General features: G+C 57.0%; 2 protein-coding genes across 2 annotated transcripts; one reads left to right on the top strand and one right to left on the bottom strand.

The window, feature by feature from the left end:
- Positions 1-44: 44 nt before the first annotated feature.
- Positions 45-4,844, bottom strand: NME3 (NME/NM23 nucleoside diphosphate kinase 3). Its single transcript, XM_076350947.1, has 5 exons — positions 4,749-4,844; positions 4,457-4,587; positions 3,835-3,936; positions 3,394-3,506; positions 45-1,750 (listed from the first exon to the last, which is right to left on the bottom strand). The coding sequence occupies exons 1-5, from the start codon at positions 4,792-4,794 to the stop codon at positions 1,633-1,635; spliced, it is 510 nt and encodes a 169-aa protein (XP_076207062.1). The 5' UTR covers positions 4,795-4,844; the 3' UTR covers positions 45-1,632.
- A 136-nt stretch (positions 4,845-4,980) lies between these two features.
- EME2 (essential meiotic structure-specific endonuclease subunit 2) lies at positions 4,981-13,940 on the top strand. Its single transcript, XM_076351136.1, has 8 exons — positions 4,981-5,341; positions 7,738-7,874; positions 8,861-8,953; positions 9,739-9,863; positions 10,764-10,869; positions 11,673-11,788; positions 12,252-12,441; positions 13,600-13,940. Exons 1-8 carry the CDS (start codon positions 4,981-4,983, stop codon positions 13,768-13,770), a joined length of 1,299 nt encoding a protein of 432 aa, XP_076207251.1. The 3' UTR covers positions 13,771-13,940.
- The last annotated feature ends 676 nt before the right edge of the window (positions 13,941-14,616 follow it).

The raw sequence follows: 14,616 nt of genomic DNA, 5'->3' as shown, positions 1-14,616 counted from the left end.
CCCCTCCGCCCTCCCGCTCCCTGGGGAAAAGAAGCGGCGGGAGAGACAATGGGACTCCCGAGTTTATTATAAAACAAGCTACTGGACGAGTTACGGGAACAAGCGGAACCTGGGACGTGTTTAGAGCCGTCACCGGCCGCCCGGAGAAGGCCCTGGAGGCAGGAGCAGCTCTGGCTGCGGCAGCGGAGGAAAGCCCCGGTCACCGGAGGGAGACCCTCCGTCCCCTCAGCACTCGTTCCTGGGCCGCTGCTGGCGCTTCCCGGCTCGGCCCCGCCACCCTCGGGGCCAGCCCGGAGCGGGGAGCGCGGGCGAGTTTATTCTCTGCCCCCAGAGAACCGCACTCGTTCCCCACAGCTACGAAGCTGGGGAGCTGGAGAGAGACGGGCAAAACATCTGAGCCTGCACACAGGAAAGCCCCGGGGGACCTTGTTCCCTGGGTTTAACCGTGCCCCTGTTCCGCGGCAGGGTGCAACGTCGCTGCCCCTGCCCTTACGCTCCGGCAAGGCTGCGCAGGGAGCTCGGACACAACACAGCTCGGAGGAGTTTGATGTTCCAGGGAGAGCTCACAGCAGGGTCAAGGTGTTGTCCAACTGTTCCCGAAACCCTCCCGGCAGGGAGCTGACAGCTCCACTGTCAGACAAGGAAGATCTCAGGATCTGCCAGAGCTCTGTGCCAGGACTCCACAGCCTGCACTGCGCACAAGAGAGGACTAAATAGTCCTCCTAGTCCTTCCTGAGCCCCAAATCTACAAATCCTTCCCCACCCCACTCTTCCCCCTTCTGTTCCTGTAGTTTGCACAGTGCTGCCGCTTCCCTGGCGTGCGTCAGTTGCCGTGGAAGTACAGCATGAGACTGACCGTGCTGGGTCAGGCCAGGGGCCGTGCAGCCAGCAGCGGAGGCCCGCGGAGAACCAGAGCAGACCTGGAGAAGCCGCTCCCAGCACCCGGAGCCAGAGACACTGTGCATTTAACAGCGTCTGGCGAATCGTCCTTCCACGGACTCGCTAATCACATCTGAAGCCGGGTGAACTTGCACCAGCCCTGGCACGCAGAGCTCCCACCAAGGGAGAGCGAGCACTTCATCCTGTCCTTCATTCCTTGTCTTGGAACGAGCTCTTCCCCCAGGAGGGAACTTTCCCCCTTATCCCATAGCAGCCTAATTCTTATTTAAAAGCCCTTGGTGAAGAACCTTACAGAAATGCAGGTAGATGGTATCGATCGCATCACCTTGCAGTGACCGGAGCACCTCTCCCAGCGGCGAGGAGCACACGTTCTCCTGCGCCAGGCAGGTCTGAGAACGCACAGGAACAGGCACAGAGCCCAGCTTTCACTTCAGTAAACCACCTTGAGCTACTTGGGATTGAAGATGCTGCAGCGAACAGAGCAACAATACACCAACTACTTACGATAGCAGAGAGAGAAAGAAAAGAAGTGGCTACTCTTGCAGGGAGCTGAGCCGCAGAGTTACACACACAGACCGGCTCCCAGGACCCCTCCACCCACACGCAGAACAGAAACCCCCGCAGCACGCGACACCGCAGCAGGATCCACAGCCAGTCCAAGCGGCTGCGATGAAATGGATGGAAACGCCCCGTGCCCAGGCAGGAAGACATACTTCCCTCGGGCTGCCCTTCTCACGCGTAGATCCAGTGCTCGGCCGTGTTCTCCCAGCAAGTCAGCTCCTCCGGGCGGAACCAGAGGGAGATCTCCTGCCGGGCACTCTCAACCGAGTCGCTGCCGTGGATCACATTCCTGTGGGGAAGAAGAAAGGGATCAGCCGGGACTAAGCAGAGAAAGGCAGGAGAGGGCAGCTGCAGCTTGGAAAGTTTCACCTTGACCAATTTAATTAAACCGATTGAGCCAGTCGCATCCTACAATACTCTTTCCGACCGCACAGCCCTCCTCCTTCCAGCTCGGGCTGTTCGTGGCTGAACACGGCTTAGGTCATGGATGTGCAGGAGCTGTCAGTTCCCAGCACTCCTTCCTCCTGTGATGAGGAACCATTTGTTTGCTACAGGAGGAGCTGCAAGTGGCTGTTGATCTGGGGTTTGCCTTGGTTTTATGTCAGTAATTCAAGTTTTGCCTCCAGATTTCCCTCACTCCTTTTGCCAAGGCAGGTCCATTGAAGCAGGTTTGGTGTCAGACACCGTGGAACAGAAACCTAATCCACGAGGGCTGCAGCCACCCGAGGTCACAGCCGGTGGATCTTCACTGGTGAAGAGCCCTAGCGCATGTAGAGCTCCCGCTTGGCTTTCGTTACAGACTCAGATGCCCGGTGGAGCTAGAGCAGCTCTCCAGGTGCCCTGCTCCCCCAGGAAAGGACTGAGAGGGCTCCTCCCTTCCTCTTCAGTCTGACAGTCCCGATTCCCTGAAGCAAGAGACAAGCAAACCCCACACGCTTTCAACAGAGAAGGCCTCAGGAGGCAGGAATCATAGAATCACTGAGGTTGGAAAAGACCTCTAAGATCATCGAGTCCAACCATCGACCCAACACCACCATGCCCACTAAACCATGTCCCTAAGCGCCTCATCTACTCGTCTTTTAAATACCTCCAGGGATGGGGACTCAACCACTTCCCTGGGCAGCCTGTTCCAATGTTTAACCACTCTTTCAGTAAAGACATTTTTCCTCACGTCCAATCTAAACCTCCCCTGGCGCAACTTGAGGCCATTTCCCCTCGTCCTATCGCCTGTTACTTGGGAGAAGAGACCGACCCCCACCTCGCTACAACCTCCTTTCAGGTAGTTGTAGAGAGCGATGAGGTCTCCCCTCAGCCTCCTCTTCTCCAGGCTGAACAACCCCAGTTCCCTCAGCCGCTCCTCATCAGACTTGTTCTCCAGACCCCTCACCAGCCTCGTTGCCCTTCTCTGGACACGCTCTAACACCTCGACGTCCTTCTTGTAGTGAGGGGCCCAAAACTGAACACAGTATTCGAGGTGGCGGCCTCACCAGTGCAAAGAGTACAGGGGCACGATCACTTCCCTACTCCTGCTGGCCACACTGTTTCTGATACAGGCCAGGACGCCATTGGCCTTCTTGGCCGCCTGGGCACACTGCCGGCTCATGTTCAGCCGGCTGTCGACCAGCACCCCCAGGTCCTTTTCCGACAGGCAGCTTTCCAGCCACTCTTCCCCAAGCCTGTAGCGCTGTGTGGGGTTAAAGACACAAACCCAGGCTCCTCCTTCTGGCAAAGCCAACCCCAGGAGGCAGAGGTCAGCACCTCCTGCCAGGGCTGCTCTGCAAGCCGTCAGAGGGAGTCAGCTCTGATGCGAGCACAGAAGGGAGAAGCACTGCTCTGCGCATGCAGACTCGCGTGGCTCGGGCAGGCCTTGCGCAGGAATGCCTGGACAGGATGCCCTGAACTACTGAGGGAACAAAAAGCCAAAGCTCTCACTTGCTGACTTCAATGCAGAAGTCTCCTCGGATGGTGCCAGGCCTGGATTCGGCTGGGTTGGTCTCCCCAATCATCGTGCGAACTGTCTTGACCACATCCAGGCCCTGCCAGACCTACGTGACAGCAGAACAAGAATCAGCTTGCACAACTGCCCCCAGCAGATCCTATCGTCTGTCCTCTAAATTCCCCATCTGATCCACCTGGGTGAGAGACAGGAAAGGGTCTCTCTGTAAATAGTCTTCAAAAGTTGATTTTGGAAAATAATCAAAATTGTCTGTGGATTTAATTTACCACAGAAAATGTCCCTGCAGTTCAGTACAGCTTCAAGAGGCCCTCTGAAGAGAGAGGCCACCTTGTTTCCATCGTACCGCAAGCCCACGCTGCTTAAACATTGCCCTTACTTTCTGTTCCTTGGTTCTGGAGAGCCTGGCCAGCACTCACCATGGCCACCACAGGCCCAGAGCTCATGTACTTCACCAGCTGGCTGTAGAAGGGACGGTCACGAAGGGCGATGTAGTGCTCTTTCAGCAGCTCCTCCGAGGCCTGAGCACAAAGAGCACAAAGCTTAGTCTGCTCTGACCCCGTGGGGGTTTGGGCAAGGTCTACACCAGAGAGATGTCGTTGAAGCTGGACAGCGCGCGTTACAATTAAGCTCCTGCACAGACGCTCACTTCCAGGAGTGAAACAGCTTTACTTTGCCGAGGCCTGACACAGGGAAGGGAGAAGCTTCTAGGTCAGAGGACCAACAACAGCCAGCTTACAACAGCCACGTACAAAAGCCCTGGAGCACGGACGGCATGCCCCGGGCAGGCATGCTCCCCACAGCGGGAATCACTCCTCCAGAAGCAGTTTAGGCACCTGGGTGCCAACACCCCTCTGACCCGTGAGGATCTGGTGCCCGAGTGACAACAGCAGGCTGTACAAGCTGGCAGGCAGGCAGAAACCCCCCGGGAGTTACCAGCAGAGCCGGGGCCGCAGGGGCCTTGCTCCCGCCTGGGCCCCTCGGCGCCAGGGACGCCCCCCGCCCTGGCAGCAGCGGTACCGGCCGGGCCGGGCCGCTCACCTGCAGGAGCTTCAGCCCTACCAGCTGCAGGCCCTTCCTCTCGAACCGCCGGATGATCTCCCCGACCAGGTGCCGCTGGACCCCGTCCGGTTTGACGGCCACGAAGGTGCGCTCGTTGGCCGCGCTGCAGGCTGCAAGGAGAGGGCGGAGGCGTGAGGGGGGGGGGGAGGACCCCAACCCGGGCCCTCAGCCGCGGGGGCACAGGGGGAGCGGGGGCCCGGCCCAGCCCCGGGCCCTCAGCCGCGGGGGGGAGGTTGGACAAGGGGCAGGGGGGTCCCGGCCCGGCCCGCACCGCTCTGGAAGAGGCCGGCGAAGAGGCCCAGCACCAGGCAGATCATGGCGGCGCCGCTCTTAAAGGGGGCGCGCTCCCGCCCCGCCGCGCGCTCTCAGCGCCCCTGGGCCGCCCCGGCACCCGCCCCCGGCGGAACGATCGTGCCGAGGTTGAGGAGCGGCGGGGCCGATAGAGGGTGGCGCTGTCCCCGTTCCCGTGGCAACGGGCGGGGCCCGGCCGCCGGCGCTCGGCCATGGCTGGGAGCGAGCGGCGCGGCCCGGGGCTTGCGGCCCGGCGAGCCGCCGCCTGGGCGGTCTCCGAGTCGGAGCCCGAGAGCGAGCCCGAGCCCCACGGCCCCGGGGCGGCGGCGGCGACGACGGCGACCGGCTCCCCTCCCGCGGCGGGCCCGGCCGACTCCCCTCCCGCGGCGGGCCCGGCCAGCCGGCCGAGGCGGCGGAGGGCCCCCGGGGAGGCCGCAGCCAGGAGGCGGGAGCGGGAGCGGCGGAAGGAGCAGGAGGCGCTGGAGAAGCGGCGGCGGCGGGAGGCGGCGGCAGCGTGGCGGCTCCTGCGGCCGGAGCGGTGCCTGCGGCTGATGGAGGTGTGCGCCGACCCAGGTGGGCGGCGGGGGCCCGGGGAGGCCGAGCCCGCTGGGGCGGCCCGGGGGGGGCCGGGCTCTACCTGTGGGGGGTGGGACGCCCGGGGCCTCCTGGCTGCCCGGCTGTCCCCTCTGAGCCCTTACGTCCGAGCTGCTCCTGGGCCCTTGGCCTGGGGCCCACACGGCCCCCTGGCTGTTTATCGGGCTCTTTCGGCTTCGTTATCTCTGTCGTTGCTGTCGTGACTGCAGACTAGCTGTGGTTAGACTGCAGCGGGCAGCTGCTGTGGTCCCCGCCTTGTTCCTGAGCATCCTGGAGAGAGGACCAACCCGCCAGCTCCGGGGCTGACAGGCCCAGGCTGGCACCTCTGGAAAATGAGCTCTGAACTTCTCCGGGCCTTGTTGCAGAAGCGGAAGGGCAACGCTTCAGCCCCGGAGGGCTCTGGGAGCTCGTCTTTATAGAGCGTGTGTTTCTGACCTAGTTCTGGGGCGGCGAGCTCCCGGCTGTTAATTTGCTCACGTCCTCAAGGGTCGTTATGAAGAGATAAGAAGACCTGCAGTCCCAAGCTCGGTCGCCTGCTCGGGCAGGGCAGTTGCCTATCTGGAACTCGCTTCTTGGGACAGCTCCAAGATAAGCCTCTGGAAATACCAGTGCCTGAAATATGTTCTCCAGGTGCCTCACAGAGGGCTGGGTCTGCTTCCAGAGCTGCTCTGCCTGGTCAGGGAGGACGTTCAGGGCATCAGGACTCCATAGGTCACGGCACGGAGCTTCCTTGGCAGAAAATGAGGTGGCTTATCTTGCAGCGCTGGCCGCCAGCGTGTCCCTGGGATCCTGGCTCTTTCCCGGCACTCGCAAGTGCCGCTGCTGATCCTCTGACACATCTGACTGCCTGGAGCGTGTTTCTAATCCCCTGTCCCAGGCGGAGCAGGGCTGCCGGCCCGTTCATCGCCCTGTTTGCTCCAACACAGTCCTGTTGTTGTCTTTATTATTCTGCCAGTAGAAAAGTCTCTGTAGGATAAATGCTGTCATCTGTTCTGTTGTGGAATTTGCTGTGAAGTCGTGGGTACAGCCGGTGCTTGGGAGGTGGTGGAGGTTCCAGAAGTATATTTTCTCGGCCTTTCTCCAGGTGAGCGATCCCGTTTGAGCAGGGTCAGCCTGGTGAGGCAGGCTGGCTGGTGTAACGCACAGCCCACCAGAGAAAATACCCTGTGATTTTCGCTTTTAAAACTCCACTGTGGCGATTGTATCAGCACCCACCAAGTCCTCAGAGTTTCTCTCTGCCCCTGGGTTTCACATTCCCCTCTGTCCTGGTGCTGATCAGTTTAGTTCTTGCTCATCTCTTCTGCCCCGTTCCTGCCTTCCCAACCCTCCTCTCCACCCCTTACCTCACTGCTGCGCCAGCCAGAGGCTTTTCTCCTCCTCTTCCCGGGTGCCGGCAGAGGGAGCGCAGGCAGCACGGAGGAGCTCTCTGCCTGTCCTGTGCCTGCAGCACCCAGCCCTGCGCCCTGAGGTCCGTCCTGCCCCAGGGAGCAGCCTGGGGCTGGGCCGGGCGGTCCCGCTGGCAAAGCGCCCTCATCAAACAAGGTGTTGATATTTTTAACATGGACAAGCAGCATGTTGTTAACCCTCCCCTTGCATTCTTAGAAACAGCTGTGCTGTTTTGTTGAAACGTCTCAAATAAACTCAGTCTAGAGCAGGTATCTGTCAAAGAAAACCGTCCAAACGCTTGGCTTGACGAGGTTACAGACAGCTGTAAGGAAGGTGCCTAACGGATGGTGTCGACTCACCTTAGCTACGATTGACAGTACTTGCAGAGCCAGTAATTAAGAGCACGTTCTCCGTGGGCTCCCCGGTGACATCCACGTGTGTGTCCAGCCCGGCTGCTGGAGTAGCAGCGTGCCCAAGAGTGATGGGAACGGGGCTGAAGTGAGCATCGAGGGAGGTCTGTCGGGGCCATGCACGGGTGGTGAAACCCAGCTTCCTAGCTACGAACTGCTTGGCCTGTTGGCTAATTTCAGTCTTCTTTCACAGAGAGAGCTATTTCAAAAATAATTAAGTTTCTACAAATTTAATAAAATTTGTTCTTGGGGGAATGGAAGAGCCGGCTTTGAAAGTTTGCCGTTAGTAACCTAGAATGCACGAGCTGATTTTTACAGTCATTGTGGCAAATTGCCTGTCACTGTCCAGGTACTTGGCTGGAGTGAAGAAGGACAACTTTATAGGTGCCTGCAGAGATGGTCAGTGATGATGTCAATAACTTGGTTAACAATCCAGCCAGCAAGCACACGTGCTGGAGGAAGCCAGACTTCCCATGCTTGCAGAATTCCTCGTTTTCCACTTGCGCTTTTGTTGTTGTTGATTAATGCTGATGAAATACCTCTTTTTCTCACGTCAGCGTCGTTCTGTCCTCCTCACAGGTCTCCTCAAAGATCCCGGCTCAGACGCTTGGGTGAAGGTTTTAAGTTCCTTGGACTGCAAATACTCTTTTGAGCCTCAGGCAATTCCCTGCAGCATAACCTGGAGGAGAAACGTGCCAAGCGCTCCGTCCACTCCAGTGAGTCCTTCTCATCTTCTCTGTACATGCAAGGTGACAACCGATGTGCTGTGAGGAGAAAGCTTTGACTTGCCTCTCTAGGCCGGGCATTGGAGTCATCAGCCTCAGAAACGCTGATTACTGGTGACCTGTTAGCTTGGGGAATGGAGCTGGGTGTGATTCTCACACAGATTATTCCAAAGCCAATGTCCTAAACATCTACATCTCATTGCTTTAGGCAGGCACACCTCTAGGGTGAGCCCGGGGAACCTGTAGTAAGCAAGAATGAGACCACTACAAGTCATCGCTACAGAGGTTTCGCTTGGGTACTCGGCAGCATTTCCAGCCCAGATGCTGTGCATGGCATGCTGCCACGGGCAACAGCTGCACGTCTGGAAGAGGCTGGGCAAATTTGCTGCAGGGCCCCTCGTTTGGAAAGCCCAGTGATTGCTTCTTGAAGCCCACTTACTGGGAACCTGAAAGGGCAGGTACCTTCTGGTACCAAATACGGTTCCCATTTCAGCTTGGTTTCGGAAGGTTCTGTGTCAAACGGTATCTGCGTGGCAGTGGAGGCTGAGGTAGGCTGTTCTCATGCTCCACTACAGGAATTTCAGGCGGAGGCAGAACTCGAATTTTTGCCATTGCTGGATAAAACATTGCAGATGCTGTGGTCATGTAATAGACTACAGATAACGTAGGTGCAGATAACGTGGTCATCTAACAGTGTGCGGTGCAGACAAAGCCATTTTGTGTCCTTTCGTCTTAGGTAGCAACTTCGGCAGTTGTCACTGCCTTCCTCGCCAGGCTATTTTTGCACCTTCGCTGATCTGCTTGTTCGGGGAGGGTTTTTACCTCTCAGTTCAGCCATGTCTTTCACCAGCGTAGTATTGACGTAGCCTTGCGAGTCTTGGTGCCTCTTACAGCGTGGGCTCTGCACAGGTGGAGACTTGCTGTCTGCTTTCATGCTGGACCCCTGCTCGTGTTGGAAATGATTTCATCTTCTTTAGGATGGCCCCATGGTGAAGACTGAAGAGGAGAAAGAGGTGTTGGTGTTGGTAGAGCCGGAAGATTTTCTTAAGCGCCTCTTTTCCCTAACCCAGGTGATACAGACCTCTGAGCCAGACCTACACAAAGTGCTCTATGGCAGAGTCACTTTGCCAGGTGAACACGGAAGGGGAGGGAGGGTTCATTCAAAACTGCCCTTGCTCCACCCTGAAACAAAGCTGTGTTACAGAGGACGGTGGTTTGAAAGGAGAGAACCTGTGGGAGAAGCCCTATCTGAGTACAGCAGGAGGTCTTTAGGGATGGTACGCAGGCACCTGCCTTTAACCCCGGGAGAGGATGCTGCTTTCCTCAGAGGGGAGCTGGGCAGGCCAGACTTGCCTTTCCTTGCACTTAGCTTTTCCATCCTCATGGAGCACGTAAAAGATTTGCTTGAAAGAAATGGTCAGAGTACACAGCCCTTGGAAACACCTGCATTTTGAAGCAGAGAGATTTGTTTTAGTTCTCATCTGTATGCAGTCCTACAACCTTTTATTTATACCTGTCTAGGCAGCCTGTGCTTCTGCCCCGAGAAGCTCCCAGTCCATCCAGCCCCATCCAAGACTAGAGAATGACAGGCTAGAGTAGGCAGTGTCTGTGAGGAGATCAGTGCTAACGCTCCAGGGGAAAAAAGGTGAGCCAGAAGAAGCAGCGGGACATTGGCAGATGTGGCCTGTGGTGTGTGCCCAAAGGCACCGCTCTCGGCTGCAGTCTGAGGCTGGCTCCTGCCCGTTCCCACCGATGAGATGCACCTTGGAAGGCCCCGCTGTCCTGCCAGAGGTGGGGAGGGGTGTTCCGGAGAGGAAGGCTGCTACAGACTTGAGTGTGATTTGTCTTGCTTCAGAGTTTTGTCAATGCCCCGTCAGCGAGTCAGCCTGACCTGAACCAAGTGTTGCCTTTGGCTGGTCTGGAGGGCTCCTCCACCAAAACCTACAGCCTGGCCGTCGTCGGGCTGGATGCCTACAGGCGGTACGTGCCGGGCGAGCGGCGGTGCTGGGGAAGCTCGCGGTGGGCGGAGATCAGCGTGTCTGCAGGGGGGGCACATTCGGGGCTGAGCTGCTGATGCTTAGTGCCAGCGTGGTGGCTGTGAATTGCAAAGTCCATGCTCGTGGGGGCCGGGACTTGGGTTTTGCAGTCTGGAGGGTGTACTTTGCGCATGCGTTTGTAGCAGCCTCTGAGGATCTGGTAGCCAGAAGGGGTTCACAGGTAAGGCTTCTCTCTGTACCCCAGGCGGAGGGCCGCAGTGACGTGGAGGAGCTGAGGGAACTGCTCTGGTGAATTGCCCTGCTGTTCAATGCCCTGAGAGATGTTCAGTGCCTGGAGCCCTTTTCTTGTCCCCTGAATGTCTCATTCGTGTGCTGCTCCCAGTGCCTGGGTCCTTCCTGTCCACGGACATGCACGGCAGAGGAATCTCCTCTGTGGTGATGGTGTGATCACTTCCAGAGTTCCCCACATAGACACAGCTATGGTAGCTCCATCTGTCCTGTCCTGTCTGGGCTATTTCCCAGGGAAAGCTCTTGTCTCACCACCTCCTGGGCTCTTTCTCACTTAAGCCTGTGAGGATGAACTTTACCAAGAGTGTTATGTATTAAAAAAATCATCTGTGGCCTGTTGAGTTCTGCCACCAGAGGAACCGAGTGGCTCTCACCCTGGTTTCAGGTCTCCCCTTCTCTCCCTCGCAGGGGAGCTGCTGCCACCTGGGGGGCAGGTGGCCTGGAGCAAACTCGACACCTTTGTCTCCAGCTTCAAGTCAGACTGGGAGGTGGCAGATGTGGGTGGGTTAAGTCTGGCCTTTTCCTCTATATCAGACAGCAGCCCTGAGGTGCGAATATGTAGAGCTTGTGTGTGAGCGGTGTGTCTCGCTTACAGGTGTAACCGGGAGCAGGGCAGGCAGCGGGCACGGAGCCCTGGAAAGCAGAGTCCCAGCTCCCAGCCTGGCCCAGAGCTGGCTATGACTCGGGAGGAGATACTGGAGGTAAGACTTCTTACAGCCCTTGAAGTTTTATGTTACTTGGGGTTGAGCTGTGCGGAAAAGGCTCCCACTGGTGAGCCCTTGTGTGTAAGGAATGCTGTGCCAGGGGAGGTGGTGGCTGGCTTGGATCGGGTTGCATCTGCGTGCGTCTTCCTCCACCCTGGCTGGCAATGGGATTGAAGAGGGACTGCAGACTTGGAGGCACGGTTTGGAGCCTCTTGTTCTTAAGACCCTGGGTCAGAGCTGATCCACCCTCTCCTCACATGCGTGAGCTGCCTCCCCTCCCCAGCCCCACCAAGAACTGCCCAGTTAGCTGTGAAAGGAGCTGTTGGTTCTCGCTCAGGTCTCTGCCTTGCAGAGCCTGCGTCCCGCAGCAGAGCAGGAATGCTCCTTGTGATGCCGCAGCAGTCATAAACTAGGTCAAATACGATCTAAACCCTTGCTTGATATCCCTCGAACTGAACTCCTGCCCTGCCTGAGTATGCCCCAAAGCGGGTTATGACTCGCTGGCTTACTGGGAGCTAAGAAGGATGCGCAGGCTTTACCGCAGCGCTGTGTAAACCGAGCTAATGCAGGCAGCCCAGCCTCCCTCCCCTTCTAGCCCCAGCCCAGCTTCATCCTGCCGAGGGATGTGTCCTCCCCATGTGCTTTCCTTGCTCCTCTTGCTGGGTGCCTTTGGTGGCCAGGGCTGACACCAGCACTACTGGCAGAGGGTGAGGGCCTCGGGCTGTCCTGGCTCACCCGAGCCTGTCTTCGTCCCGCTGGTCGACGTGTTATGTGTTTCACCTCTGTTGCTTCTCCTCCAGGCGCTGGTGGTGCTGCAGCTGTGGGGTAACACCGAAGTGCTGTTCCTAGACACGTGGCAGGAATTCGGCCAGCACGTCTCTGCGCTGACGAAGGCAATAGCAAAACGCCCGTACAAGTGAGTCGTATCGCTGGACTGGGTCACATCCCAAACCCAGAGCTTAGGGAAACCTCAGCGGAAGCTACAGGAACGTTTATCTGTAGCTGCCAGCCTGTCCTTGATGCTGTCAGTGTAAGGGCCCACACCAGATGTGTCTCAAGGTCATTTTCGGTCTCTGTGCCAATGAGAATCCTCTGTTCTCATGGTGAATGAGGTGGTGATTCAGCACTAGGAAAGGAGGGAAAATGACGGCCTTAGGAAAACCAAAAGGTTAGGAAAACCCCAAGGTGTTCTGGAGCTTTCCAGGGAAGGAAAGAAAATTATGAGAGGGAAAAAATATTAGTCCTGGGCAGAAAGAGGTTTTAGAAGGAAGCCCGCTGCTTAATGCTAGGGGAAGGCTGCAACGCCTGGGGTCTGCAGGCCTGTGCTCGGTGCACGCACCGGCCCCAGGTCTTGCTCTCAGCAGTCTGTCTTTCTGCAGGAGGCAGCTGGAGTCGCAGGAGTTGCCTTTCTGCACTGCCGGGGCCTGGGCCAGCGGGGTGCGAGTGGAGAAGGATGGCACAGGACTCTGGCAGGTGTGGAAGAGACAAATCCAGCAGTTTAACAGAGTCAGCCCTGCAACAGCAGCAGCTATAGCGGAAGCATATCCCTCTCCAAGCCTCCTGTTACAGGTAAGCCCTCAAACCCCTTGGTGTCCTGTTAAAAGCTCGGAGGATGCAGGCAGGGAAGGGTGCCACATGCTTCCTCGCTTAAAGGTCTTTGCTGATGCAGCAAACAAGCCATGAGTGTGAAATCGGCTCTCCAGAAAGGCAAGGCTTGTCTCCAGATAGTGTTTGACTTAAACCAAAGCTTTGTTTCAGCAGTAGCCACCTACCCCTCCTGTTAGCCCTTCCAGGCCTCTCTCTGCCTTGGTCTCGCCTCACAGGACCCGCTCAAAGCGTCTTTGCGTTTTTGCTTGGCGATACATTTGGTTGCTCACCCCAGCCGGTGCAGCTGAGGGTCTGTTGGACGCATCCCACTGCCCTTGCCCAACACGGTCTGTCCGTCAGCTTTGCTTGGTTTTATTTGAAATGGGTGATGTCTCAGGTGGCTGCCGTTACGGTCCAACAGCTCTACATCACCCTCAAGCAGAAAACGTGTGTCACCCCTGCGGACTGTGAGGGATTTCCACAGGACACCCGAGCTCTCTTACTGCTTGCTGTCACCAGCGGCATACCCCACGCTTTCCTTGCTCTTCTGTTGCCTGATCCTTCAGAGAGCTGATTTAGCTCACTAAATTCTCCCTCTCCCTACTCCCCTTAGCTTTCTGCTGGTTCGTGAGCCGGACTGGCCCAGCAAGGTGCTGGGGGAGCAGGATTAGACTAGAATGCTGTCTGACCCTTCTGACAGCAGCTTAGCCAATTCATGAAGACACATTTTTATCAGCAAGTGCTTGTTTTTGTGAGCGTTAATCACATAAACTCTTTCCATTAGATCAGGAACTGTGACAGAACTTTTTTTTAAAAAGTCGCATGTAGTCAAATACTCGCCTCTCCTTTTTCTTCCCCTGGAGCTTTGACCTCTGTCCCTAGCACAGCCTCTTCGGAAGAAGTGGCTTTACAGCTCTCTCCTTGTACGCTGGCAGGGCAACACACAACTGAGAGTGTGAGGTCTGTTTGCAAGTGATAGATCCTGTTTCTTCTGAGCTTTAGCCCCTGATCCTGGTATGTTGGGATGAAGGCTCACTCATGGATCCTCACTGTAACGGTGGGATGGAGCCTTGCAGGGATGATTGGAGTCTTCTCTTAAAGCATCTGCGCTAACTGCTTCCTTCTCTTGTGTGCTCGAAGGCCTACGAAAAATGCGGCACAGAAGATGAAAAACGCCTTCTGCTGAGTGACATCCCAGTGAAATCGGACATCAGCGGGAAAGACCGCCGTGTTGGGCCAGACTTATCCCGCCGCATCTACCTCTTCATGGTATCCACCGACCCTGACCTTGTCCTGGACCTGAGCACGTAGAGGGACCGTGGGCCGTGTCGGTCAGCCTCCTTGTTTTATCTGCCAAGACTCGGCGGTGGCTGAGCTGCTGCTGACACAGCAGTGCTGCTGGGAGCCTGGCCAGGGGAAGCAGCTGATTCTGTTTCAGAAGAGAGACCTGCACACCAATAAATGTCTTGTTACAGATGCTTTCTTCAGCCTCTTGGCTCTCCTTTCCTCTTTTAGCTGCCCCAGCTTTCTATCCCCCTGGCTGGAAAGCAGGCTGCCTCCTAAAAGAGCTAAGGAATGGTTGGAACAGGGGCTGGATGTGAAAGCGTTAGTGAGCTGTCCCTGAGCAGCACAGGACCAGCTCCCCCCCTGAGACAGCCGCTTGGGAAGTCTGTCCTGCGCTGCCTTTCAGGTGAGTTGTTGAACGAGCCGTCTGTTTTCTGCAGCTTGTCCTGACTTTTAATGTCCTGCTCCCCACTGGCTCTTTGGTGAGACCGGACCTGTTACTGTAGGTCCTGCTTGTGGCTTTCTCAGGCAGGTTGGTCTCGCTGGAGTTACTTCGGAAAACGTTTGCCAACTGTCAAAACCAGCTGGCCAGAGAGGAGTCACATCCTTGGGGTAAGACGGAGCTCAGGGCAGGGGAGGGGAGTTTGTTGGTTGAACTCCCAATACAAGGAAATGCCAGGTGAGCCCCAGAAAACTCCCTGCGAAATGGTGGGTTAGGATGGGATTCTCTTTTTCCCAAAGCAAACTGAGCGCTCAGTTTTTTACTCAGAAATAGCCGCAGCCAGGACAGCAGGCGTCAGGGACCCCCCAGCGCCTGAGGTTTTGGAATTGCTAATTGGGGCCTTCCACAATGACGTAGAAACCCCTGAACTT

The sequence above is a fragment of the Aptenodytes patagonicus genome, chromosome 13 (assembly GCF_965638725.1).
Source record: "Aptenodytes patagonicus chromosome 13, bAptPat1.pri.cur, whole genome shotgun sequence".
NCBI lineage: Eukaryota > Metazoa > Chordata > Aves > Sphenisciformes > Spheniscidae > Aptenodytes > Aptenodytes patagonicus.
The sequence above is the reverse complement of the archived record's forward strand: the minus strand, read 5'-3'. Positions and strand labels throughout refer to the sequence as shown.

Excerpts from the sequence above, each read along its gene's own strand:
- EME2 (XM_076351136.1), top strand. The coding sequence starts at position 4,981 with ATGGCTGGGAGCGAGCGGCGCGGCCCGGGGCTTGCGGCCCGGCGAGCC. Across the intron at positions 8,954-9,738 it reads GCCTCTTTTCCCTAACCCAG|AGTTTTGTCAATGCCCCGTC; the intron begins GTGATACAGACC and ends GTCTTGCTTCAG. Across the intron at positions 10,870-11,672 it reads CTCGGGAGGAGATACTGGAG|GCGCTGGTGGTGCTGCAGCT; the intron begins GTAAGACTTCTT and ends CTTCTCCTCCAG.
- NME3 (XM_076350947.1), bottom strand. The coding sequence starts at position 4,794 with ATGATCTGCCTGGTGCTGGGCCTCTTCGCCGGCCTCTTCCAGAGCG. Across the intron at positions 3,937-4,456 it reads TAGGGCTGAAGCTCCTGCAG|GCCTCGGAGGAGCTGCTGAA; the intron begins GTGAGCGGCCCG and ends CTTTGTGCTCAG. Across the intron at positions 3,507-3,834 it reads CTGGGCCTGTGGTGGCCATG|GTCTGGCAGGGCCTGGATGT; the intron begins GTGAGTGCTGGC and ends GCTGTCACGTAG.